This window comes from Vigna umbellata, chromosome 2 (genome assembly GCF_029865625.1).
Source record: "Vigna umbellata cultivar VRB3 chromosome 2, Vumbellata_1.0, whole genome shotgun sequence".
NCBI classification, from domain to species: domain Eukaryota; kingdom Viridiplantae; phylum Streptophyta; class Magnoliopsida; order Fabales; family Fabaceae; genus Vigna; species Vigna umbellata.
This window is the reverse complement of record NC_142166.1, coordinates 40,825,692-40,853,284: the sequence shown is the minus strand read 5'-3', so window position 1 is coordinate 40,853,284 and position 27,593 is coordinate 40,825,692. Positions and strand designations below refer to the sequence as shown.

Genomic DNA, 27,593 nt, shown 5'->3' with positions numbered 1-27,593 from the left:
AGAAGGAACCCTAGCAGCCGTGAAAAGTGAATTGAGAGGAAGAGATTCAACATTTGCTAAAGCTAAGGCTTGTGTGTGGAAGTAGAGTAGAACAAAGGTTTGTTTTTCCTGGTTTGTAAGGGAAGTTTACTTTTATATATATATATATATATATATTTTTTTTTGTACAGTATAAAATATTAACCGAGTGGTTACCAACAACCAACCGGATATCCAGGTAATCTGTTTATATCTTATTCTGTTTATATTTTATTGGGCTCATATCAGTTTAGGAAAATAATAAATACAAAGCACGGGCCAAAAGCCAGGTATGTTCCACTTACGCATTATTCACTCTACGCTACTCTCAAATACTCAATAGGGATAACCATTCGCTAAATATTCAACTAAGAGCCGAGGCTCTTCAAATCACACGCCTAACTTGGGCGTCGGAGTACCTTTTGCAGGTACATCCTCCCACGTCAAGAGGAAGACCGATCGGTTTGTGCCAACATCGATCGGCCAATAGCAGGAGTTTGAAAGCGAGCGAGCGGCCCAAACACATCATAAGGTTAGTCTCTCGGTCCCAAAATTATCCACCGAAACAATTAGTAAGAACATATAGAAAGTAAATAATTTGTTTTCCTAAATAAAATTATGATTTATTAAAAACATTATTAACTCATTAAATATGATTTTTTAGTACCAATACAAATTAATCATCACTCATTAAACATGCACATTTTGTTTATTTTTGTAATTTTTTTAAAATCTATCTATTATGATAATATAATAGACTGATTTGCCTACTCCCATAAAAAAACCAATAATTAAGTTAATAAATCTAGTCTCATTTTAAATAATTTTTATTGAAGTTAAGCCAATAATATTAAATAGAAAAAAATTATTTCAATAACTTGAAATTTTTATTTATCATCTTGTACTCAATCTTTAAAAAGTTCGACAAATTTTGTTAGCAACTGTACATTATTTCACATTTTTACCATAACGACATTATCGATCGATTTATCTATGTTTATTTATTTTTAATTTTTAAATTAAATAATTAAATTTTCTATTTTTACGTATTTATTTAATAATTTACTTCAAAATATAAGTTATTTTTAATAGTAAATCTTATTTAATTCTTAAACAAGTGACTTTCGTAAAACTATTTATTTTAGAAAAAAATTATTTATGAAATGTCTAAAATTATTACTAGAATAAATGTGAAAGCAAAAAAGTTATTTACCAAAGAATAAAAAAATTACATAAGTTTTTAGTTTTTATATTTTTAAAATTAGAAATATTCTAAACTTGATATATTTTAATTTAGAAAAAATATAATTTGTTAAGTTAATTTGTTTTTTTACATTAGAGGAAAGTTTGACCAAATGCAGTTGTAGTTGTAAAGTTTAAAATTTGATCAAATAAATTACATTTAAATGAGACAGAAGGTAAATTTGAATTTTATGTGTGGAAGGGAATAAATCCGTATTTAGTCCAAATGCAGAAAAAAAATAGAACCTTTGAGTCAAAAACGTTTACCCTAACCCCCAATTTCCCTCTTTCTCTGTTTGCACTGCTTCGTTTTGAGCAGAGAGATGAACCCTTTAACACTGGTGAAGCGCACTCAGAATATCAACGCCAGAGAAGCTGCACTCGGAATTGGCGAACAAGCTTCGTGGCACGCCAAGTACAAAGATTCCGCTTACGTATTCGTCGGTGGCATTCCCTTCGATCTCACCGAGGGTGACCTGCTCGCCGTTTTTGCTCAGTATTTCGCTTCCCTTTTCCATTTCAATTCATCAACTCTTTTTATTTTCTTTTTCTTTTAAATCTGAATGATATTTTTTTTATTACTCAGATATGGGGAGGTTGTTGATCTTAATCTCGTTAGAGACAAGGGCACCGGAAAATCAAAGGGTTTTGCGTTTCTTGCGTATGAGGATCAAAGGAGCACAAATCTTGCTGTGGGTAATTTAAATGGGGCTCAGATTATGGGTAGAATTATTAGGGTGGACCATGTTGACAAGTACAAGAAGAAAGAGGAAGAAGACGAGGAGACAGAGCGGCAGAAGAGGGAGGCACGGGGCGTTTGTCGTGCGTTTCAAAGGGGTGATTGTATTCGTGGAGCTAGCTGCAAGTTTTCTCATGATGAGCAAGTAAGATAACTGTTTTATGACAATGTTTGAGAAATGCTGCAAGTTTTCTGATGATGAACAAGTAAGATAACTGTTGTATGATGATGTTAGAATAATGCTACAAGTTTTCTCATGATGAGCAAGTAAGATAACTGTTATATGATAATGTCAGAGTAATTTGTTTTTCTTTTTCTTTTTATGCTATGTTTTAGATATGTGGATGATAGCTCTGTTAACTCAGTGAAAACTTGGAGTTAAGGTCTATATTTTGTAAATTAAATTTTAGTATTCGTATGCAGTGCCTTTTGACTTATTGGAATTAGATTTTTATTGGTCTATGACACTTTGATATTGTTGGTTACTGTTAAGTTTCACTTGATACCTTCCCCGTGTTTAATAAAACTAATTGCAGTCTTAACAGAAATGGAATTATGGAATTGAATTGCATTCACGTTTTGATTTTTATTCAAAGATCAGCGTTATATTGGTATATAATGTCATATGTTCCTGAATGTTATTATGTAATGAAGGGGCATTGTTTGACAACATGTTAATAAATGGAAATTTGGCATTGTTTGATGAACCACTGTTTTGAATGAGAATTTTATATGTCCTGACTGTAATCTAAAATTGTAATGAGTCTAATTTGATATAGTTTGTAAGTTTGCTCATTGTAGTGTATTAATGGTTGATACAGCTTAAGTTCTAACGTGAAATCTGCATGTATTTTCCTCTGTCATCCTGGCTTTCAATTATTGAGTATTACACTTTCTTTACCCAAGAAATACTTAAATGACTGCATTTCTCTCTATATGTACAATTTACATTCCTTCATACACGAGTGAATATGCATTATACGGAAGCTCCATTTGATATAAACTAGCTTCTCAGGATTTCCTCCCTCTTGCTATTATTGTTGGCAGCATCAACAACTAGTTTAGACCTCCACTATCAAATTTTGGATATTAGCAGAAATTTAAATATTAAAATTTGAGCGAGGGCATTTTAATTGAAATATATCCTAAGGAAAAGTAGTGTAATTTGCTGCACTTTGTTGTCGTGGTTGTTCGGTTGAAAATTGTTTCTCCTCCTTTTTGATTTGCCTATAGTTGAACTTTTGAAGTTGTGCTGTAAAATGTTCAAAATTTTGGAACAACATCTTACATACAGAGGGTTTACGCAGCCACCTTTTCATCTTTTGTACTGTCTTTGTTGTCATTATACAGAGAGCTGCAAATACAGGTTGGGGTCAGAAGGAAGACAATCCAAAATGGGGTCACGACAAATTTGAGGGTCCCAAAAAAGAGAGGGGATTTGGCACCAATCAACCAAATCATAATTCAGAAACTAGAGACAGAGATTCACGTTCTAAAGCCCGTTCCAATGATGCTGCATTCGACAACCAACCTAAGAGAAGTGATAGAGAAGAGAGGTCAAGGCGGTGGCGTGATGATGATGATACATATAAGGGAAGGGAAAATAATAATAGAAGAGAAGAGAAAGGATCAAGAAGGTATGGAGATGATGAATTTGAACATAATTCGAGAGAATAGCGATATAGGAGAGAAGAAAAGAAATCAAGAAAGGATGATTACGATGATATTCCTGAGCAAACAGATCATCGTAGAAGGGAAGACAAGAGGTCAATAAAGCCAGATGATGGTGAGTATGAACTCAAGTTGAGAGATTCGGACATAAGGGAAGATAAAGGACCCCGGAGGAAGGATGAGGATGATTTTGTAAGCAAGGCAAGAGACCCTCATAGTAACAGGGAAGACAGAAGATCTCGAAAACACAGTGAAGATGAATCTGCACCAAGGTCAAGAGAAGATTATGATAGGAAGCAAGATCACAGGTTTTATAGAAGTGATAGTGATAGACCAGAGTCAAAAGTAAGACATGATTTTGAGAGGAGGGAAGAGAAAAGGTCAAGAAGGTAATGACAGTATCGAGGTGGATACGAGCATATCATTCCTTTGTTGTGGAGAGAACCTAGTTTTAGAGTACCGGAAAATCATTTGATAACCTGAAAGGAAAATGATACTTAGACAACAGATTTTGACAACATTTCGACACAGCCCACGTGTCAGCGAATGAGAGGGCCACGTTTACAACGAAAAAAGCTGCTGCGTTCTGAGAAAATCTGATCAAACCTGCTTCAAATTTGACGTGGCGAGGACGGGCACGGGCAGCTTGCGTTTGTGCGTTTCAAATTTCAAATGGTATTCGACCTTCGTAGACAGAGAAGCGCGAACAACAGAAACCCACTTGTGTGACCTAGACGAGAGAGTTGGAGAAAGGGTTCACCAGCGAACAGAGAGAGAGACCGAGTCCTTGCCGGAGTGCCGCCGTTCACTGTCGAAGGCCGTGTCGGAGAGATCGAACGCCTCCAGCCCGTTCCGTTTCAGGGGCGCCGCAGGTCCGACGTCGACCGGTCGAAGCGAACACGGCATCGTGTTCCGTCCGTTCCGGCCCAGCAACTTAGGGAGGCGTTGAAGGTGTCGCTTCGTCCCAGCTGCTTCCGTCCCTGTCCCGGAGTGCCGCCGGACCTTTCTTCTAAAGATATTGCCGTCATGAAGAGGCGGATTGCAAATGTTCTTGAACTTGGGGAAACGGTATGTATGTATTTTATCATTCTTAATTTTCTGATTTTTTATTTCTTTGTTCTACTGAAGTATCATTGTAAAATACAATATTTATTTTCCAATTCACTCCAGAGTAGTTGTAGATCATCCATTTGTTTAGGCAATCATTGGTTTTTTATGTGGCCAAGGAGTTGTGGAATTTCTTGCTAAGGGTAGTTCATATCCTTAAAAAATATTATCCAGTTAAAAATATTTTACTCTCAAATCTGAACGTGTAAGGAATGTGTAATTTTGACATTGTGCTTTTCAAGTTGGAACAAATAAATACAGAAAATAAGAGAACCCGAATCTGCTGTTGACTCCATAGTTGCGTATGCAAATTTACTTTTAACTTGAGTTGAGTATGGCAACCCTAAACCGTTATCTGAGAAAGCCTGTTAATTGCCATTTTTTCAAAATAAAGGATTAATGGTGTTCATAAAGATAAAAATATAAGAAACAATATTTAAAGTTATATTTGGCTTGTATCTAACTGCAATTATTAATTTTATATCATGTTCATTTACATGTTCTCTTTATATCTTGTAAATCTTTATACTTGACTAGGCTGGAATTATATATCATATATCTACTTCGTTAAGAGTTTTTTGAGGTTCATTAGTTGGGCAGTATTAACCGATATTCTTCCAATAGGTTTTGCAAGCCTTGAGAAGGCTAAAAGGTAACAGTGACAGAAAGGCAAAAATGTCTGCTGAGACTAAGGTTGTATTTGACCAGCTAACTGAGGATGCTATGAAGCTGATGGAGAATGGTGAATACAGTTGAGTTAATCCCTCCGGGCTTTGTAGATATTATGCATTGTGTAAACATGTAATCATTTAGATAGGCTGATGAGACTCTATGTCATGCGACTTGTTTTGATTCACTGTATCTTTAGTTGCTATGCCTACATTATGCTTAACTTTGGCTCCTTGACCTTTTTCGCATATGTTTATCATGAAAAGTGAGAGGTTTTTGATCGTGAAGCGGGTTAGTGTTATACACTATGCTTTATTCTACTTATATTATGTTTTGTTGTTTCATTATGTTTACATTGTTAACAACATTATGTTTACATTGTTAACATTATGATATGTTTGCTGACGAGGATGATAACAGTAAGCCATCTACAGATGAAAATAATACAGTTAGTCAATCTTCATCGGACGCCATAAATTCTGGCACTGAGGGTAGGTAAATTGGCCTCCAAAGTCTTTGTTACTGATTTTTATTTGATTAGTATTTACTTAACATTGTTCTACTTTTCTTTCAGGTGGAGCATTGCAAAATGATTATGTGTATGATGAATCTTCTGGGTATGGCTCTTCTCTTCCATGTAAATTTTGGGAAATAGTCTGATATACATGACATTATTTATCTTTGTTGTAAATTTCAAAACCAAAAAAAAAATCATTATGGTATTAAGGAGGTGGCAAAAGTTGAGGGTTTGTACCCACTTCTTCTTCTAATGAATTCTGTTACCAAAAAGAGCTGTTATAAGCTTGTTCTGACATCAATATTTGATGGTCCAGGTACTATTATAGCAGCAGTTTGGGCTATTATTATGATCCAAATACCAGGCTTTATTGCTCTGCAGCATCAGGACAATGGTACAACACATTCCTTTATCATCTTTTCGTGTGGTTTGTCAATTTTTATCCTGAAATCTTTTAGCCTTTGTTTACAGTAAGTGGTGCCAAACATAGATGTGGATTTGGATGTGTGTTTAGTTGTTTGTTAAAATTTAATTTTGATTTGTGATATTTTTTGTTGGAAACTATATCAAGAGATGTGATATGTGTACGTCAATTTATAGATCTTTGGTGGCATAAAAACATGCAGGGTGATTAGTTGTATAATTAACACCTTTGGCTGAGAGGAGTGATAGGTGTAAATTTTACTTGTTTTTGTTGCTTAAATTGTTGTGCTTTTGAGTAAGTTTTAGTGTTAATTCTCATGAAAAGTATATAATTGTTGATATAAGTATAATTTTGACTGTTTAAATATTTTTTGATGCTTTTGTTTGTTTATTTCGAAGTAGAATAAGGATTGGATACTGTCAAAGACTTGGAGCGCATCATTTGGCTGTCAGCATCGAGAAGAGAACGCCCATCCAACAGCAAGCCAGGACGCTCGTCCAGCGCGCAGCGCAGAGGACGCTCGGCCAGCGCTCAGAGAAGGCTCGTCCAGCGCGAAGAGGACGCTCGTCCAGAAAGTGGACGCTCGTCCAGAGAGCGGAGATCGTTCGGCCAGCTAGCGGAGAACGCTCGCCCAGACGCTTGTCGCCCAGAGGGGACGCTCGTCCAGCGCGCAGAGAGGAGGCTCGTCCAGCGCGCATAGGACGCTCGTCCTATCAACCATTTACAGCAGATATGTGGTGTGCTACGACTGTCTCATTTTTTGTGATTGGAATTGTTATATGGATTCTTGAACACCGAGTCAATACTGACTTTCGTGGTCCTCCTAAGAAGCAAATTGTAATTATGTTAATGTACGCTTTTGTAGCGTCATATGAAAACCTTTTACGGCCAGTTTATTGAATTTGGTGCAGCAATAGGTGCCCCAATGTTCATCTTTTGTTTAAGATTCTAAATCCATTTAACGAGTTATTGATGATTTGAATTAATGCAGTATAGACTAGGAAGTATTGCGGTTCAGTCATAGATGACACACGAAAAAAAGGGGGGGGTTTTTTGGATTGTTTTGCAAGGAAAATTAAATTAATTAAAAGTTGAAAGTTAAAAACAATTGACAAAATTATGAATTTAAAAGTTGAAAGCAGAAAACCGAACGGTGATATAAAAGACCGAACGGTCCAAAGCACAGAACGAAAGGTTGAAGTATAAATTGCAAAGTAAAAACCGAGCTGTAATAACATTGAGACCGAGCGGTCTCCGATAATGGATTTGAGCGAACGCTAAATACCGAGCGTCCTAACCGCACGGTTCTTATAACAAGGCCGATCGGTTAAGGCAGTAAATCAGAAATGAGCACAATAAAGCCGAACGGTAAAAGCAGCTTAAACAAACAGGACGAACGGTATTAGGTGACCGAACGGTATGAAGATAACAGGCAATGGAAAATGATATTGAAAACTAAACCAAACACAAAGACGAACGGTACAAGAATATTCATTCATCAAGCTAAAGGTACCAAGACCAGAGCTAAACCAGAAAATAAAGAATCAACCGAACGGTTAAAGCAGCAAGGTAAAGACCGAACGTCCATACTGTGACCGAACGGTAGATGTAAGTATAAATGAAGGAGCCATTCGATCTCTAACCGAACGGTATGAAGATTAAGAACAAACGGTCGATAAACAACAAGCACGAACACAGAGACAAGCCGAACGTCACAGAGCAAATAAAAATCAGATGAAAGATGGACGAACGACTCTAACAGTGACGTTAAAGACCGAACGGTTTGACAGGCAGAAACAGTAAACGTGCAGAATTCAAAACCAGCAGAAACGCAATTGCAGGAACAGTAAACTCGCACAATAAAGCTATCAGTACAAACGAACGTAAAAATTAAATTGCAAACAATCAACAACAGTATAAATTAAATGGCAGACACACAACAACACAGATCAGATTTCAGAAGAAATTTAATCGCATCAGTAGAATAAAATTGACAATTCAGTAACAGGAAATTAAATGACATTGTTCATTCAAATTAAAATTCATTACAATACAGAAAATTAAATTCGAACCGTACACCTCAAAATGGTAAACGTCTACTGTGCCAATCACCAACAGCTCCTACTGCCGTGACTTCTCCTCGGCTGGAACTCCCTATGCACCTCACGGCACCTCACGGCACCTCTACTCTCATACAACAATCTCACTACATTACATTATCTGGAGTTCAAAACTAATCTACTGAACTTGGAGGAGAAGAACCGAGAGCCTCCTCCCAAGCGTAACCCTCTCACTCACGGCCTCTCACTCTTTTAAAGCCAAATTCTCAAGTCTCGTTCTGGTGCTGCCTCGTGCGTTTCCAGCCAGGTTGCCATGTTGTTGTCTCCCATTACCAACCTTTAATGAATTTCTTCCATCACTCTTTTGCTTCTCTGTCAGATAAAGCCATGTGGGGCCCTCCATTTTGTTTACACTTCTGCATGTTCTGCACACCATCGTTGCCCATGCTGGAATAAACAAGGTCTGTGTCAGCTTTCCACTTCTCTCCCATCTCAACATGTGCATCCAATTCGGCTGGACTTGAAGACGGTGTGTGTTGTCGTTGCTGCTGTTTGATGCAGCTGGACGTGAATGCTTCCAACGTTGCAGCTCCCAAGCTTCTCATGGGCGTGCTGCTGGAACTGCTAGACGGATGGGGTGTGAATGAACAGAAAACGGAAACTTAATACATAGTATTCATATTCAAGCACAATGAATTTAATTTAAACTCTCTTTACGAAATGCCAGATATTTGAACTAGACAGGAGGTGACCAACATGACAGTAATCCCCAAATCAAAATAACACAGAATTCAATGTATAATAACACTACACCAACACAATCAACTAAAACAACAAATTGGAAATCATAACAAACATTGTCAGCATTTGTTAAACCACGAAAAAAAAAGAGAACAAAAAAATATTAGTCATTTACTAATTCATATAAATCATGCCACATAAAACAACATTTTCTAACACTAATGGCACAGGAACAGAACTGGTACCTTAGGCAAAATAAGTGGGTACCTGGGTGCTAGTTTTTGCACACCAAGGCCAACTACGTCCATCACTCTCATTTTGGGGTGTCTTCTTTGTTTTCCCTCATTTTATCTACTTCTAAGTAATCTGGGAACAATTTCTTAACATTTTTTTAACATATTCGAGTGCCACATAAAACAACATTTTCTAACACTAATGGCACAGGAACAGAACTGGTACCTTAGGCAAAATAAGTGGGTACCTGGGTGCCAGTTTTTGCACACCAAGGCCAACTACGTCCATCACTCTCATTTTGGTGTGGCTTGTTTATTTTCCCTCATTTCAGCTACTTCTAAGTAGTTTCGGAACAAATCTTAACATTTTATTAACAAATTCGTCTCGCATAAAAATACATTCTCTAGGACCCTTGGTTCACCAACATTACTACTACCAAAGCCGAATAAAGTGGGTTATTGGGTTGAAGTTTTTTGACAGCAAGGCCAACGCAATCCATGACTACCAATCGAACAGAATTACAGCAACAATGTAAGATTAACCACAGAACTTGTATAAAAATGAGTAACAGAACAACACCAAATCCAATCCAAAAACAACATCATCCATGTATTCAACATTCATTCCACTGAAAAATCAAAAAACAAACCAACCTTCAGTGAAGACGACGTGTGGCGGAAAACCCCTCTTTTTGGTCCACCTCACAGCCCACACTCCGGCGAGACTCCGGCGAACGTCCAGCGGCACTCCGGGACAGGGACGGAACCCCCTGGAACGAAGCGACACCTTCAACGCCTCCCTAGGTCGCTGGGCCGGAACGGAGGAAACACGATGCCGTCTTCGCGAACAGCGCTCCACGTCGGAGCTGCGGCGCCGTCAAACGGAACGGGCTGTGCACGACGGCACTCTGGCTAGGACTCGTTCTCTCTCTCTCGCTCGTGCACCCTTTTCTCCAACTCTCTCGTCTTCGCGCCGCTTCTCTCTCTGTCGCTCGTGCACCCTTTTCTCCAAACGTTTTGGTTGTTCGCGCCGCTTCTCTCTCTACGAAGTAATAAAAAACCATTTGAAATTTGAAACGCACAAACGCAAGCCTGCCCGTGCCCGTCCTCGCCACGTCAAATTTGAAGCAGGCTTGATCAGATATGCTCAGAACGCAGCAGCTTTTTTCCCTCAAAACGTGGCCCTCTCAAACGCTGACACGTGTGCTGTGTCCAAATGTTGTCAAAATTTGTTGTCTAAGTATCGTTTTCCAATTTGGAAACGTATCTCAATTGTGCGTTTCAGAACTTAAAATGAAAAGAGGATAAAATTGAAATTTTCGTATAAGAGTGCAAGAAGAAATTATGAAGGCGAGGAAGAAGATGCCGAAAGGAAAACCGAGCCCAATGGGATTTCTTTTTTCCATCAAATAACAGTATGGAGTATTTTTTTTTTGTCAGTGCTATATTCCGTTCCAAATTTCAACCATTAAGGATGAACTAAATGATATATTTTCACGGATTAAAATAGAACTTACAAAAATGTAACAGAGTTAAAAAGTGGAGCTTAAAAACAATTATTCAGATAAGTATTTAAATTAACTTAACATTTTATTAAAATAAATTACAACAAAGAGCGCATTAGAACTAGTAAAGTTATTAAAACGAGGAAGAGCATATTAAAATACTGCACTTAAATTTTATCCTAATACAAATAGAAAGAAAAAAGGGATTTTTCTTGCTGCAGAATGTAAAACCCTATATAATTAGCAATAATAATTCTGTGTTAAACCAGATTTATGCACATTATAATCAATGCTTATCCTATTAAATCCCATTTCAAATCTGCTAAAAATCCCTCTGCTGTGCACTAATACCGTGCCACATCGTTCTCTGAAACACGCACCACTGCACACATTCAGTGCATTAAAAACGCACCAATCTGTGCATGCACGCACGCCACGTGTCGCAGGAGAAGCTTCCAAAGCAGGGTTTGGTGTGCAGGTGGCAGGCTGGGAGACGCTCGCCTGTTTTGACGTGGAATCCACCAAAATTCTGAGTTTTGAGAAACTCTCTCACTTGCACGCACACTTCGTCTTCCTCAGAAAACCAAACCTTCCATCTTCTCTAACTTCTCACTAAGAACTTTCATCTTCTCTCTACCATTACTCACTTCTTTCAACTCCAATCAGTTTTCTGAAACCATAGAAACGTTCACGGGCCAGTAAGCTTCGTTTTGATCCGAACCTCTTTTGATCCTGTAACTGGTAAGTTCCAAGCCATAACCTAGTTCTAGAATTTCTAGGAACACTGTTTCAGTTGCATGCAAAGAGTAAAATCTGAGTTTCTGAGTTCTCTTTGGTTAAACCTAGTTGAGGAGCGTAAGGAAGAGCTTAACGGGTAGAAAGCCCTAGTTGGACAGAATCAAGTTATACTGTTAAACGTTCACTGCAATCCGGGTAAGGGGAGCTTATATGTTTAATTTATACTGTATGTTATATGCTTTGATTTGCATGGGTGATACATCTGAAGATTTTGCTGCTATGGAAGTTTACTGATATCTGATATGGTTTCTGGTTTGATTTATCTGTCATGAACGATCACTGGTTGCATGGAATATATATGTTGTTGGTGGTTTGAAATGCATGTTGATTTGATTATGTATGAATGAAGAATGGATATTGTATAGTTGGGAATGATTAAAAATGTTGAGATCTGTATGATGATGATGTTTAAGGTGAATTAAATCTGGAATGAAAGTTATAAAGTTTGTAAATTTGAAATCTGGAAAATTCTGTTAAAGTTGGAAAAATCTGAAATTTGATCATCCCCTTTGCTAAATGACGCTCGTCACTGTACGGTCTTAGACCGTTCGGTTTTCATTAAAATAACTTAGATTGGGATTCTTTCATTTGGAAAGAATTCTGCTCGAGAACGAGCGTCCCCATTTTTGTGAATGAGCGTTCGGTTCAGCTCAGTATAGATAAATACTTGAAACTTTATAAATACGTGACGTTCGGCCTTAAGTCGAGCGTTCGTCCATCAATGACGTTCGGCCTTAAGTCGAGCGTTCGTCCTTAATGTCGTTCGACCTTATGTCGAACGTTCGTTCTACAGAGCGTTCGGCCTTATATTGAACGTTCGTCCCAATTGGCGCTCGGTCATATATCGAAGCGTTCGTCCTAAATAGCGCTCGGTTTATATCAAGCGTTCGTTCTGATTTGTGCTCGGTCATTGACCCAGCGTTCGTCCAAGCAGGGTTCGGTTTTATAACTGAACGCTCGTCCTTATTATTGAATTCTGAGCGAACGTATCTGGCGTTCGTCCACAGTTATTTATGGAACGTTCGGTCATTGACAGTAAGTGTTGTTTTCTGATTTACAATTACTCTGATTATTTATCCAAGTCATTTTGTAAGGTATTTGTCCTCTTGATTCAACCTAAAGTCCTTGTACTCCAAATCTCCTAAGTATTATCCTGATCTTCTAAATTCAATCTTATTTAAATAAGTTAAGTTTTCTAAACGTCCGTAATTGGAAAAGAGTTTGTTTCTTTTGTTCAGAAACGTGTGGTCAAACGAACTGGAATACTTGCGTTTTATTTGATTAAAGGATGCATTTTGTTAATGTTAAGAGAATGAAACACAGAATGAAAATGTGAATAAAGAGAACTGGTTATTATGGGCGAATGATATTTTGAATGGATAATTGGAAGTGGATTTTAACGAGCGTTCCAAGGAGGAATGTCTCAGATGTGTGAAATATTAAATGGTAAAGTATGAACCTGGATAAGTTAAGCCTCGCGGTCCATCCTGATATTCCGTGATACGCCTCTTCAAGTAGAAGGGGGTATTCATGCGTGGGAATGGCAGGAGGCCCTAGTCCATTGAGTACTCCGGACAGATAGGGTTAACCTCGAGTGGCAGCTGGGGATTGATCAGTTACTACACCACTCGGGTGCAAGGACGCTTGTAACTACATGGTTCATACAGTCCGGACGGTCTGTCTTATTATACGTCTTTCTATGTTTATTATTTGATGAATCACAAGCTGTATGTGTGTTTTGAAATGTAAATGTATGTGTTGATTGTATAAATTAAATATTATAAGCTTACCCTTGCATTTCCATTGTGTTGTCTATTGTTCATGTATAATCCGTCTTGTCAAAATGCAATGATCATCCGTTGTGGATGTGAGCAGATGGTGGTGCATCCCTTGAGCAAGTGCTGGAAGAAGAAAATTTGGATGAAGCCAATCTGGTAGAGGTTGAAGTGAAGGCCGAGCCTTAGAGGCGCTCGTTAGAATAGGAGTTGTAAAAGTTAGTGCTTAAAGAACGTTCGGCCAAGTATTTTGTAAGGCCGTTCGTCTTAATCATGTATCCCCCTATTTTGCGTACGTTGTTTTGTGCATATAAGAACGTCCGTTTTGGGTTTCCTTTGTATGCGTTTATAAGCGTTCCCTGTACTGATGCCGTTTGGGCTTTTGTGAATCTGATTTAATACAAAGACTGTTTGTGATTACTGTTAATTGTAATTAATTCTGATTTATGGTGATTACTGTATTTTGGGATGTTACATTAGTGGTATCAGAGCAGTTTTGTTCTAATTAGAGGACACTGTAGGGTTATGAGTGTACTGTGTTTTTGCTGTGTGCTTATTGTATGTTTGATGAGTTATTATTGATTTAACTCTTGGACATAACTAACGTTCGTTTTTCTCTGTATCCAAAGAACCAATGGCACCTAGATTGCCTCCCCCTCCTCAACCGAATGACCCTGATACTTCCAACAGCTCTAGATTGTTGGAGAGCGTCATTGAGAGACTCCAACAACAGAATACCACCCTCCTAGAACAAAACGCCACTCTGATGCAGCAAAACCAAGCTGCTATGCAAGGCTTGGAGGCCTCGCGTGTCAATTCTGAAAACACGCAAAGGCAATTGATGGAGATCTTGGCTGCCACTAGAGGTGCGCCTGGAGCTTCTTCTTCAAACGCCACACCACATGCTGCTCAACCAAATGCTGAATGGAGTTTGGAGAGTTTTCTCCAGCACCATCCGTCCAAGTTCAGTGGCAAGTGTCTCCCTGATGAGGCGGACCAGTGGCTAAGGGACATGGAGAAAATTTTCAACGCCAAGAGGTGCCCGGACGAGAACAGGTTGGCGTATACGGAATACTTGTTGACGGGAGAAGCAAGCCACTGGTGGGCGAGTACAAGAGCCATCCTGGTAGACGCTCAACGCCCTATTACTTGGGAAGTATTTCGTAATAAGTTCTACGAGGAGTATTTCCCTGATAGTGTCAAGTTTGCAAAGGAGGTGGAGTTTTTGCAATTGGTTCAAGGTGGAATGTCGGTTTCAGAATATACCAACAAGTTTAAACACCTTGTCCGATTCAATACAATGGCCACTAGTGAGGAGTGGCAGTGCAGAAAATTTGAGAACGGTTTGCGCAGTGATTTGAAGGTTGTAATTTCCAGCTTGTGTATCCGAACGTTCCCTGCTATGGTGGAAAGAGCTAAGGTGTTAGAGAAGAATTTGGCAGAGGCAGAACGGTACAAGAAACAGCAAACAGTAAGGGGGCCAATTGTCTCAAGGGGAAATGTGAATCAAAGAGGATCCCCTTACGCTCGTCCTTCAACCAACACGAGTGGATCTCAAGCCTTGATTCCTGCTGGACAGTCTGGGCAGCAAGGTAGTGTTGTCTGTTACAAGTGTGGAGGACCCCATTATCGTTCATCATGTCCTCAGCTGGTTGGAGTAAAATATTGCACTCGTTGTAGGCGAAATGGACATCTGGAGAACGAGTGCAACATGGGCGGACGTGCTGTGATGAGGCCACCAAACGCAGGAAGAAATCAGCAAGGAAGGGGTGGTCGAGCCCAAGCTACTGGGCGTGTATATGCAATCGCTGGAGCGGAGGCAGCGAGCTCAGGTACGCTCGTCACTGGTACCTGCTTAGTTCATGGAATACCCTGTTGTGTGTTGTTTGACTCTGGGGCGACGCACTCCTTCATCTCGAAGGCGTGTGTTGAAAGACTGGGATTAGTGGAGAGAGACATGCAGTTCGACTTGGTGGTATCAACACCAGCGGCTGGAGAGCTTAGGACATCTACCGTGTGCATTAGATGTCCTATTGTGGTTGAGGGGCATAGCTATAAGGTGAACTTAATCTGTTTACCTTTGAAGGACTTGGAAATCATTCTAGGGATGGATTGGTTGGCTGCCAACCACATTCTCATAGATTGTGGCAATAAGGAGTTAGTGTTTCCTGACGAAGAAGAAGAATGCGTAGGTGTGACGCTCGGTCAATTGAAAGAGGACATTATGGAGGGCGCGGCTTGTTTCCTCATCATGACGCATGAGGACCAAGAGCAGGGAGAATTGAGGCGAGAGCGAACGTCCGTTATGGGCAGTAAGGAACGAACGTCCATTTTGAAGGAGTTTCAGGACGTTTTTCCAGAGGAAATACCTGGGTTACCTCCTGTTAGGGAAGTTGAATTCACCATTGATTTGGTGACAACAGTTGCACCTATCTCAGTTCAACCATACCGTATGGCGCCTGCAGAGTTGGTTGAACTCAAGAAGCAAATTGAAGAACTGATGGAGAAGCAATTCATAAGGCCGAGCGTATCACCTTGGGGAGCGCCTGTGCTCTTGGTGAAGAAGAAGGATGGCAGCTCTCGTTTGTGCATAGATTACAGACAATTAAACAAGCTGACCATCAAGAACAAGTACCCGTTACCAAGGATTGATGACTTGTTGGATCAACTGCATGGGGCAACGGTGTTCTCTAAGATTGATCTGCGTTCGGGATATCACCAAATCAGGGTGAAGGAGGACGACATCCAGAAGACAGCGTTCAGGTCTCGTTATGGACACTACGAGTACGTGGTGATGCCATTTGGAGTAACGAACGCTCCTGCAGTGTTCATGGATTATATGAACCGTATTTTCAGGCCGTATCTGGACAAATTTGTGGTCGTTTTTATTGATGATATTCTCATCTACTCCAAGACCAATGACGAACATGAAGAACACTTGAGGGCAGTACTAAACGTGTTGAGAGAGAAGGAGTTGTATGCCAAACTGTCCAAGTGTGAATTCTGGATGAAGGAGGTGCAGTTTCTTGGACATATTGTGTCCGCTGGAGGGATCTCGGTAGATCCAGCCAAGGTGCGTGCAGTTATGGAATGGGAACGTCCTCGTTCAGTCACGGAAGTGAGAAGCTTTGTTGGTCTTGCGGGCTACTATAGGCGTTTCATTGAAGGGTTTTCCAAGATAGTAGCACCGTTGACGCAGCTTACAAGGAAAGACCAGCCGTTTGCTTGGACTGACTTGTGTGAGGAACGTTTCCAGGAGTTGAAAGTGAAGTTGACGAGTGCTCCAGTGCTGGTTATTCCAGACACGTCCAAGCCCTTTGAAGTCTACTGTGACGCGTCTCATCAAGGGTTGGGCTGTGTGCTGATGCAGGAGAAACGAGCAGTAGCTTACGCATCCCGCCAATTGAAAATTCATGAGAAGAACTACCCCACACACGACCTGGAATTGGCAGCGGTCGTGTTCGCATTGAAGATTTGGAGGCATTATCTATACGGATCCACCTTCCAAGTCTTCAGTGATCACAAGAGCCTCAAATATTTATTTGATCAGAAGGAGTTGAACATGAGGCAGAGGCGTTGGCTAGAATTCTTAAAAGACTATGAGTTTGAGTTGCTCTATCACCCTGGGAAGGCCAATGTAGTGGCGGATGCTCTAAGCAGGAAGGCAGTGCATGTCTCGGTTATGATGGTGAAAGAGTTAAATTTGGTGGAGAGCTTCAGGGATCTAAGGTTGCAGTTTGAGTTGGAATCGAATAGCATCAAGTGCTGCAACCTTAGGATATCAAGCAACGTATTTGACCGTATCTGGAGGAAGCAACGTGAGGACGAAGAGTTGGTGAAGATCTTTAGCGCGCTCGGTTCAGATAAAACAAAGGGATTCAATGCAGGGACGGACGGCCTATTGCGGTACATGGGTAGGACGTGCGTTCCTAATGATGGCGAGCTGAAACGGATCATACTGGAGGAAGCACACCATAGTCGTCTTAGCATACATCCCGGTATGACTAAGATGTACCAAGATCTTAGGCGTTCGTTCTGGTGGCCTGGAATGAAGAGTGATGTCGCTCGTTTTGTGGCATCTTGCTTAACTTGCCAGCGTGCTAAGGCCGAACACCAACGACCAGGTGGTTTGCTTCAACCACTGGAAATTCCTGAATGGAAGTGGGACAGCATTTCCATGGACTTCGTGACTCATCTACCACGAACGGTGAGGAATCATGATTCAATCTGGGTGATCGTGGACAGATTAACGAAGAGCGCACACTTCTTGGCCGTGAACCTGAAGATGTCAATGACTAATTTGGCCAAGTTGTATATAAATGAGATCGTTCGTCTGCATGGAGTGCCTTCAAGCATCATTTCTGACCGAGACACGAGATTCACCTCTCGGTTTTGGCAATCTTTACAAGGTGAGTTGGGGAGCAAGCTGCAGATGAGTTCAGCATACCATCCACAAACGGACGGCCAATCCGAACGTACTATACAGACGCTAGAAGACCTACTGAGGACGTGCGTCCTAGATCACTTAGGCGCATGGGATGAGGTACTGCCTCTTGTGGAATTCACGTATAACAACAGCTTTCAAGCTAGCATTGGGATGGCGCCGTTTGAAGCTCTCTATGGGAGGAAGTGCAGAACGCCACTTTGCTGGTTTCAAGAGGGAGAGAACGTGCTAACTGGACCTGAACTCATCCAGCAAACAACCGAGAAGGTTAAGTTGATCCAAGATAGATTAAAGACGTCCTTGAGCAGGCAGAAATCCTATGCGGATAGAAGAAGAAGACCATTGGAATTCGCTGCAGGTGATCATGTATTTTTGAGGTTGAATCCAATCACTGGAGTGGGAAGAGTTGTTCGTCCAAAGAAACTATCTCCCAAGTTCATAGGGCCGTATCAAATATTGAAGAAGATTGGACCAGTAGCCTATGAACTCGCATTGCCTCCTCAGCTATCAAATCTGCATCCAGTCTTCCATGTGTCTCAGCTTAGGAGATACATAGCTAATCCTTCTCATGTCTTGGAGCTGGAAAACATTCAACTGCGTCCAGACCGAACGTTGGAGCTACAACCAGTCCGCATTGAAGATGAATGCACCAAGTTACATAAAGGAAAAGATATTCGTTTGGTGAAGGTAGTGTGGGACGCTAAGACTGGAGATTCAACGTGGGAAGTGGAGAGTGCAATGAAGGATTTGTATCCGCACTTATTTGCTTGTAATTTCTGAATTTTCGAGGACGAAAATTTTTGTAGTTAGGGAGAATGTAAAACCCTATATAATTAGCAATAATAATTCTGTGTTAAACCAGATTTATGCACATTATAATCAATGCTTATCCTATTAAATCCCATTTCAAATCTGCTAAAAATCCCTCTGCTGTGCACTAATACCGTGCCACATCGTTCTCTGAAACACGCACCACTGCACACATTCAGTGCATTAAAAACGCACCAATCTGTGCATGCACGCACGCCACGTGTCGCAGGAGAAGCTTCCAAAGCAGGGTTTGGTGTGCAGGTGGCAGGCTGGGAGACGCTCGCCTGTTTTGACGTGGAATCCACCAAAATTCTGAGTTTTGAGAAACTCTCTCACTTGCACGCACACTTCGTCTTCCTCAGAAAACCAAACCTTCCATCTTCTCTAACTTCTCACTAAGAACTTTCATCTTCTCTCTACCATTACTCACTTCTTTCAACTCCAATCAGTTTTCTGAAACCATAGAAACGTTCACGGGCCAGTAAGCTTCGTTTTGATCCGAACCTCTTTTGATCCTGTAACTGGTAAGTTCCAAGCCATAACCTAGTTCTAGAATTTCTAGGAACACTGTTTCAGTTGCATGCAAAGAGTAAAATCTGAGTTTCTGAGTTCTCTTTGGTTAAACCTAGTTGAGGAGCGTAAGGAAGAGCTTAACGGGTAGAAAGCCCTAGTTGGACAGAATCAAGTTATACTGTTAAACGTTCACTGCAATCCGGGTAAGGGGAGCTTATATGTTTAATTTATACTGTATGTTATATGCTTTGATTTGCATGGGTGATACATCTGAAGATTTTGCTGCTATGGAAGTTTACTGATATCTGATATGGTTTCTGGTTTGATTTATCTGTCATGAACGATCACTGGTTGCATGGAATATATATGTTGTTGGTGGTTTGAAATGCATGTTGATTTGATTATGTATGAATGAAGAATGGATATTGTATAGTTGGGAATGATTAAAAATGTTGAGATCTGTATGATGATGATGTTTAAGGTGAATTAAATCTGGAATGAAAGTTATAAAGTTTGTAAATTTGAAATCTGGAAAATTCTGTTAAAGTTGGAAAAATCTGAAATTTGATCATCCCCTTTGCTAAATGACGCTCGTCACTGTACGGTCTTAGACCGTTCGGTTTTCATTAAAATAACTTAGATTGGGATTCTTTCATTTGGAAAGAATTCTGCTCGAGAACGAGCGTCCCCATTTTTGTGAATGAGCGTTCGGTTCAGCTCAGTATAGATAAATACTTGAAACTTTATAAATACGTGACGTTCGGCCTTAAGTCGAGCGTTCGTCCATCAATGACGTTCGGCCTTAAGTCGAGCGTTCGTCCTTAATGTCGTTCGACCTTATGTCGAACGTTCGTTCTACAGAGCGTTCGGCCTTATATTGAACGTTCGTCCCAATTGGCGCTCGGTCATATATCGAAGCGTTCGTCCTAAATAGCGCTCGGTTTATATCAAGCGTTCGTTCTGATTTGTGCTCGGTCATTGACCCAGCGTTCGTCCAAGCAGGGTTCGGTTTTATAACTGAACGCTCGTCCTTATTATTGAATTCTGAGCGAACGTATCTGGCGTTCGTCCACAGTTATTTATGGAACGTTCGGTCATTGACAGTAAGTGTTGTTTTCTGATTTACAATTACTCTGATTATTTATCCAAGTCATTTTGTAAGGTATTTGTCCTCTTGATTCAACCTAAAGTCCTTGTACTCCAAATCTCCTAAGTATTATCCTGATCTTCTAAATTCAATCTTATTTAAATAAGTTAAGTTTTCTAAACGTCCGTAATTGGAAAAGAGTTTGTTTCTTTTGTTCAGAAACGTGTGGTCAAACGAACTGGAATACTTGCGTTTTATTTGATTAAAGGATGCATTTTGTTAATGTTAAGAGAATGAAACACAGAATGAAAATGTGAATAAAGAGAACTGGTTATTATGGGCGAATGATATTTTGAATGGATAATTGGAAGTGGATTTTAACGAGCGTTCCAAGGAGGAATGTCTCAGATGTGTGAAATATTAAATGGTAAAGTATGAACCTGGATAAGTTAAGCCTCGCGGTCCATCCTGATATTCCGTGATACGCCTCTTCAAGTAGAAGGGGGTATTCATGCGTGGGAATGGCAGGAGGCCCTAGTCCATTGAGTACTCCGGACAGATAGGGTTAACCTCGAGTGGCAGCTGGGGATTGATCAGTTACTACACCACTCGGGTGCAAGGACGCTTGTAACTACATGGTTCATACAGTCCGGACGGTCTGTCTTATTATACGTCTTTCTATGTTTATTATTTGATGAATCACAAGCTGTATGTGTGTTTTGAAATGTAAATGTATGTGTTGATTGTATAAATTAAATATTATAAGCTTACCCTTGCATTTCCATTGTGTTGTCTATTGTTCATGTATAATCCGTCTTGTCAAAATGCAATGATCATCCGTTGTGGATGTGAGCAGATGGTGGTGCATCCCTTGAGCAAGTGCTGGAAGAAGAAAATTTGGATGAAGCCAATCTGGTAGAGGTTGAAGTGAAGGCCGAGCCTTAGAGGCGCTCGTTAGAATAGGAGTTGTAAAAGTTAGTGCTTAAAGAACGTTCGGCCAAGTATTTTGTAAGGCCGTTCGTCTTAATCATGTATCCCCCTATTTTGCGTACGTTGTTTTGTGCATATAAGAACGTCCGTTTTGGGTTTCCTTTGTATGCGTTTATAAGCGTTCCCTGTACTGATGCCGTTTGGGCTTTTGTGAATCTGATTTAATACAAAGACTGTTTGTGATTACTGTTAATTGTAATTAATTCTGATTTATGGTGATTACTGTATTTTGGGATGTTACACAGAACATTTACCAAAATTTTACCGCTGTTTCTAACTGTATATTTAATCGTAACATTGATTTAAATAAATAAAAAAGAAAAAGTAAATACCATCTCCTTCGTTATAAAATAGTAGACTAATAAAATGTTTATATTATGTGTTATGGTCAAAGCAGTTTTTTTTTTTCATTTGTAAACCTAGACTACATGTAATATTAATAACATAATAAAGCAAAATTACTCGTGCTCATGAAAGTAGACAATTGTTATACTTATATCTATAGTTTAATTACATGGTTTGTTGAATTGAAAATTGATTAATTGAAATGATTTATAATTATAATATATGACTATTCAGTCAGCTACCGTTCAGATAATCAAATATAGTCTAGGTAGTTAACTAACAAAACAATCACTAAACAGCTAAGCTAGTCATGAATAAATTCAAATAGTTAACCTACAGCTTGGAAAGCTAATTGACGAACTCAGTCGAACACCAAAAAAAGACCGATTGATCATACACTAGTTTAGAGAGACATCCCACAACCTAAAGCACAAGCCACCAAGTCCGGCCTTTCACCAATCAGGCTAACCAACCATACTAACCCAGATACCAATCATCAGGGTGAACAGAACACTAAGTCTGATCGGCCACCAAATAGGTCAGTTGACTATGAATTAGCTCAGATGAGTCAAAATTGACTCAGATAACAAATCGAGCTTGGCTGATCACTAAACAAATTGTTCAACCTTGAGTTGAATAGATTGAGATGAATAATCTCAAATAGATTAACCTTAAAATTAATTAAATTAAGAATAAAATATAATTAGTCACAATTAAATGTAATTAAGCCAACTTTAATAAAAAATTTATCACAAAATCGATAAATAAATATTTGAAGTAAGATAAATTACTTGTATTAACTATTGCATTAATTGTTATCTATCAAACGTTCTAACTTTGTTATTCAAATACCTTTTGCAGGTACCATCAAACTAATTTGACCACACAAAAGACCATTTATTGGACAACATTTGGACTTCAAACAACACAATACAATCATGAATGTTGACCTTGACCCCACAATCTAAATAATAATATTTTCTTTACTATTTAACTTACACTTGAACTAAAGTTTATTTTAAAAAATTGCGGAGTCTTATTATTTAACTAGTCATACTAACGATTTTGTGGTTTTAAATAAGTATTAACTAATAGTTAAGAGATTTGTTTCTAGCACTCTTCAAGAAAATAATTATTTTAGAACATTTTCGAAAAGAAACAAACTCTATAAAGTATCATCTATAAATAATTGAGTTTTATAAAAGTATAAAATAAATGCCTCATTAGACTTACACCAAAACTCAAACCTTCCTAGTTTCCATTGACCATACACGTTATTCTAACATACCTTTTTTGCCAACATGAATTTCAATAACTTTTAAAGCAAAATAATTAATCTAAATGGCTAACTTCAGGAGGTACTCCAAATGCTGTTTTAACTTAGAAGCACCAGAAAATCAGCATAATTCACTGATGTCATGGCATTGTACCTGGAACCTTCAAAACTTGATCACAAGGTTATCATAAGTAACGAAAACTCAAGCTTCATCAATGTGCTCTGCCTCTTTGTACTTTGAATTGGAAGGAGATTTTATTTGAATTTCACGTGAACATTCATGTTGGTCTTATTCCTCAGGAACCTTGAAGAAGGTATATGATAACATGATGTTATTGATACCATTCATTTTAGGATCCGTCTCAAATTCCGGGTCAATATAAAAAAATACCTACATTGTCCAAGCAGCATAGAATTTAGATGTAAGTGCATTATGCACAAAGTGGAGTTCAATTCGAAAACACTTACAGGCATGTCAATCTGCTCTCCGGGAAGAAGTCGCTGCTCTTCAAAGCAGAAGCATTGTATTTTATTGAAGTACACTGCAGCCTGAATAAGAAAATTTATAATCGGAAATTTTTTCAAAATACTATTTTGGAGGACTAGGAAGGAGAGAGAATGGAAGAAACAAAAACAACATTCTTCAATAAGTAAAGCATAAAAGAGATTTTAAAAAAAAAAGACTTGCAACAGGAAGACTTCAAAAGATATTAAGTTCTTAGCCATATGCCAAGGTTTTAATCATAGTGATATTCATATCATAAACTTCCAAAATTTTAAAGTATCAAAGTTCACGGACATCGTTTGTTATGAATAGAACAGAGTATTCATCAATAGTTAGTACCTTCATTGGAGTCACATTATACGTAGAAACACCTGTTATTGGAGTAGAACTTTTGTTTTCCGCAGTATAAAATGCGAGGGCACTTTCACCGGGCTTGACCCTAACCTGGTACAATAAATGAACAATGCCACATTTTAGTTCTTATTTTTTCATTCTCCGATTCCCCGAGTGTTCCAGGGGATGTGTACTACAACATTCAACTTTTTTAATGACATGAAACACTATCGAGCAGTCAAACGCAGCAAATGTGAAAGTGTTTAAGTAAGCATACAACTAGATTTAGATTTAAAAATACCACTTCTACCCCACATATTTAAACTATGATAACCTGGCTTTTCAAACAAAAGCTCAGACTTTAACTTGACTTCGTTATTAGTAGTTCTTTGAGTTGCCATTCTTAAATTAGATGACTAATATAAATAAAACTAACAGCTCCAGGAAATAAATTGACCACAATCACAAACAATACTTTCACATGTAAGTAAATAAATCCTGTGTGATGGAAAGCAATATTTTTTTTAAGGTACAAGAGGGTAAGTTATATTGACCTCTCTCTGTGTGGGAATAAACTTCCATTGCATCCCATCAGCAACATCAGCATTGAACTGCACCACTATTTCCCTGAACAAAAAAAAAAATTATCAGTTATGACTGCAAAAAAGCTAGCTTCCAAAATGAGGAGTATTGAATAATTCCTCATAAGCATAGCTCTTATTGAACCATTACATACAATTTCCCATGACATGTCAAAAGAGCACTAGAGGTACTACTGTTATGGTACACATAATAGGCAAGTTCTATGGAGAAATCTTCATGTACAACAGCTGAATAAATATATTTTTATCTTAACCTTCCTTTGCTTAGTCTTTTGTCTAAGTACTATCGCATACATATTCCCAGTATAAATGAAGGAACACAAAGCAGCTCCAATAATTTGAACCACCATATTAGGAACAGTGAAATGATGATTTTTTTTTTCTTTCAAAAGTGCTGGGGAATTCAACAGCTATTTCTAATAACCATGAACCTGAAGAAAACACTAATCCTATGATGAGTGATGGTAAAAAGGTAACATCCAATAAGAAAAAAAAAAATAAAACCTTGTGGAGACTGTATTATTGCAATCATGTCGAGCAATCTTTTCTTCAACCGTCTGTAAAAATGTGAAATTTCATAATTACCAGTTAAAATAAGAAAAAAATACCAAGTTTTGATGAATATTCAAAGCCATTGAAAACCAACACAGACACACCTCACGCCGGGTGACAGTTCCCCCGTAGCCAGTGGCTTGGCAGAATCTCCTGTAAAGGGGAACTGCAGCATACGTGCAGCCAACCATAGCAAAAACTAAGCCCGTCAAGTATAAAAGCATTTTTTGTGATTTCTGCTCTTTGGATGCATGAGATGAGAAGTGTCGCAAACCAGGAATGGAACATGACTTTCCAACATTCTGTGAAGCAAGAGCTGAAGAACGGTAACTCAGATGGTACAATTCTTGGTTAAACTTTGATACCGGAATATTACAAGAGAAATTGTGTTGGAAGCTGGTTTTAGGATTAATGAACCTGTAACTTGTTCTTTTAGAAAGGATAGATAGGCATCTGTATAAAAAACAAAATCATCTACAAATAAGTGATTAAAGTATAAACTAATTTCTTTCTGGAAGTCAGATTTTAGAGAGGCAAAAACTAATTGGAGAGAACAATTGGTTTGAGAAGGATGCTTAAGTAGTAAAATATAACTTATTTCATTCTATGACAAACATGTTTCAAATAATCCCCATTACCATTAGAAAATTAATCTATAACCTGAGATAAAAATAACAAAACCATAGGAATTGGTGCAACATAGTATAACCTGGATTCAAGAGAGTTGGTTTGCAGTGCCCTAAGATATGGCAAGGGATGAGTTCTCCTACTTAGCCTTGAACATATCATGTTTAGCAAGACTTACGTCCCTACAATAACAGGACATTAAGTGCTAACTGCAAGAAAAGAAAATAAGTATAAACTTAAGTGAATCATCTATAGAAATGTTTGAGTGTTGGAAAATTGATCACGGATAAAAACAACTTTTTAATACCGAGTTATATGTATGGTTTGATCAAGGACCAAAATACATGAACGAACCTTTTTCAACATTAGCAATTAGGAAAAAGAATCAAAATGTCAATACATTCTCACAAACAGTGGTATAAGAGAATTTGTTTTCCTAAAAATTCAGTTCTATGACAAAATTTTCTATATGCTTGTCAATAAGAAAAATATTTTTGTTTGTAATCAGATTGCATGAAAATTTCCATCCATGCATTATGTAGAGCTATTAACAAAAACTACAATGTCAACAACAAACTCACAAGTTAATAAAAAATTGAAATTTAATAACAAAAACAAGCCACAATAACAGTACACTAAAATCTGGCACGGCAAAAGGACAGACAGCTCCTGTGAAGGAAATGATCATCAAATCAAGTCAAAAAGTGTCACTAAATTTCCCCCAAACCATTTTACTTGACTAAGTTTATACTCTTGTCTTAATGATAATAAACAATAAAAGAATAAAACTACACAAAACGGACCAAGCATGATCCAAATAACATTAACATGGACCCAAGGAAGAGGAGGAAAATCCTCCTTTTCTTTGAATCAGGTTTCTTTCGACTACTCTCCCTAATTCCAAGCAAAAACATGAAATTCCCAACATAAACTAACAGAGCACGATGCTTTCAACACACACGTAAGTTGTGATTCAATAGGTAAAGAAGCACGTAGCTCAAACAAGCATAAGCAGCCACAGAGAACAATACCGAAGCTAGAATATTAAAAGAAAACAGAAGTTAGAAAGGGGTTAAGTATTCCAAAGTGAAGGGTCAGCCATTAAAAAAACATTAGTTCAGTGAGACATTCCATCGAACAAAATTAGTGCACCACAATACTTGCTCCGCTGGGAAGCATAACCCCGCAAACGCAAAATCAAAATCAGACCCAAAACATAAGTGAACCCAATCCACATATTTGAGTGAGTGAGGATTTACCGATCTGGGCTGGGCTTAAGATGCTGCTGGTGAGATTTGCGTAGTATCCTACAAAAATTTATTTTATTTTTTTTATTTAATTAAGTTTTAACTTCAACTTAAATTAGTATATTTTTAATTTAATTTTTATTAGAAAATCGTTTCATTAATAATTTAAAGTACTTTTCGTTTTGTTTGAGTGAGCTGTTTTAAATTTATTTTTTTTTACTGGTTAACTCACTTTTAAAATAACGAGTTGATGAATGAATTGAAAAAGTTAAAAAAATAAGAATGAAAAAATATATATAATCATATTTCCTTGTTATTGAGAAAATCAAATAACATAATATATTAATAAAAAATATTTTAAGAATAATGTCTTTTGAAATCAAAAGAACATATACATCTTATAAGTTCTACTAAGTCACTTTTTAAGAGATTTTTTACTTTTAGTTTAGTATACTAAGACATCTTCATCAATATTTTGTTCAATTATTAATAAAAACTTTTTTTCAAAATAAAATTATTTTTATTTTTATAATCAGAATATTATATTTGAAGATTTATAGGTTATTATCATTTAGGCTTATATTTAGTGGTTTTACAATATTAAAAACTCTCTTCAAATTTTGATGATAATCTTATATGTTAATAATTAATTTATTATAAGATTAGGGACATGTCTTATTATAAAAAATATGTATAATTTCTTTAAAATCTTTTTTCTAGACTTTATATCCCTTAATTTCTAACTCCTTATATGATCAATTTT

At 38.1% G+C, this 27,593-nt stretch overlaps 2 protein-coding genes and 1 pseudogene across 6 annotated transcripts; 2 read left to right on the top strand and 1 right to left on the bottom strand.

Annotated features, from left to right (window-relative positions):
- The first annotated feature begins 1,496 nt into the window (after positions 1–1,496).
- LOC148204008 (uncharacterized) lies at positions 1,497–7,369 on the top strand (annotated as a pseudogene). Its single transcript, XR_015784347.1, has 7 exons — positions 1,497–1,756; positions 1,847–2,144; positions 3,350–4,738; positions 5,402–5,937; positions 6,021–6,063; positions 6,280–6,357; positions 6,789–7,369. The product of XR_015784347.1 is annotated as an uncharacterized LOC148204008 (transcript).
- A 2,660-nt stretch (positions 7,370–10,029) lies between these two features.
- On the top strand, positions 10,030–18,764 carry LOC124846415 (uncharacterized). The gene is made up of 6 exons (XM_088107828.1): positions 10,030–10,622; positions 14,364–14,771; positions 14,877–15,331; positions 15,641–17,172; positions 18,484–18,630; positions 18,750–18,764. The coding sequence occupies exons 1-6, from the start codon at positions 10,030–10,032 to the stop codon at positions 18,762–18,764; spliced, it is 3,150 nt and encodes a 1,049-aa protein (XP_087963954.1).
- A 4,078-nt stretch (positions 18,765–22,842) lies between these two features.
- On the bottom strand, positions 22,843–26,806 carry LOC124834114 (cytochrome c oxidase assembly protein COX11, mitochondrial-like). 4 transcript variants are annotated; one of them, XM_047308728.2, is made up of 8 exons: positions 26,615–26,806; positions 25,666–25,792; positions 25,061–25,409; positions 24,909–24,961; positions 24,357–24,429; positions 23,809–23,913; positions 23,433–23,513; positions 22,843–23,355 (listed from the first exon to the last, which is right to left on the bottom strand). In XM_047308728.2, exons 2-8 carry the CDS (start codon positions 25,743–25,745, stop codon positions 23,254–23,256), a joined length of 843 nt encoding a protein of 280 aa, XP_047164684.1. In that variant the 5' UTR covers positions 25,746–25,792; positions 26,615–26,806; the 3' UTR covers positions 22,843–23,253. The 4 variants fall into 4 exon arrangements, with proteins under 4 accessions (XP_047164684.1, XP_047164685.1, XP_087962954.1 ...); XM_047308729.2 differs by having other exon boundaries at positions 25,061–25,373; XM_088106828.1 differs by having other exon boundaries at positions 26,744–26,761.
- Between the last annotated feature and the right edge of the window lie 787 nt (positions 26,807–27,593).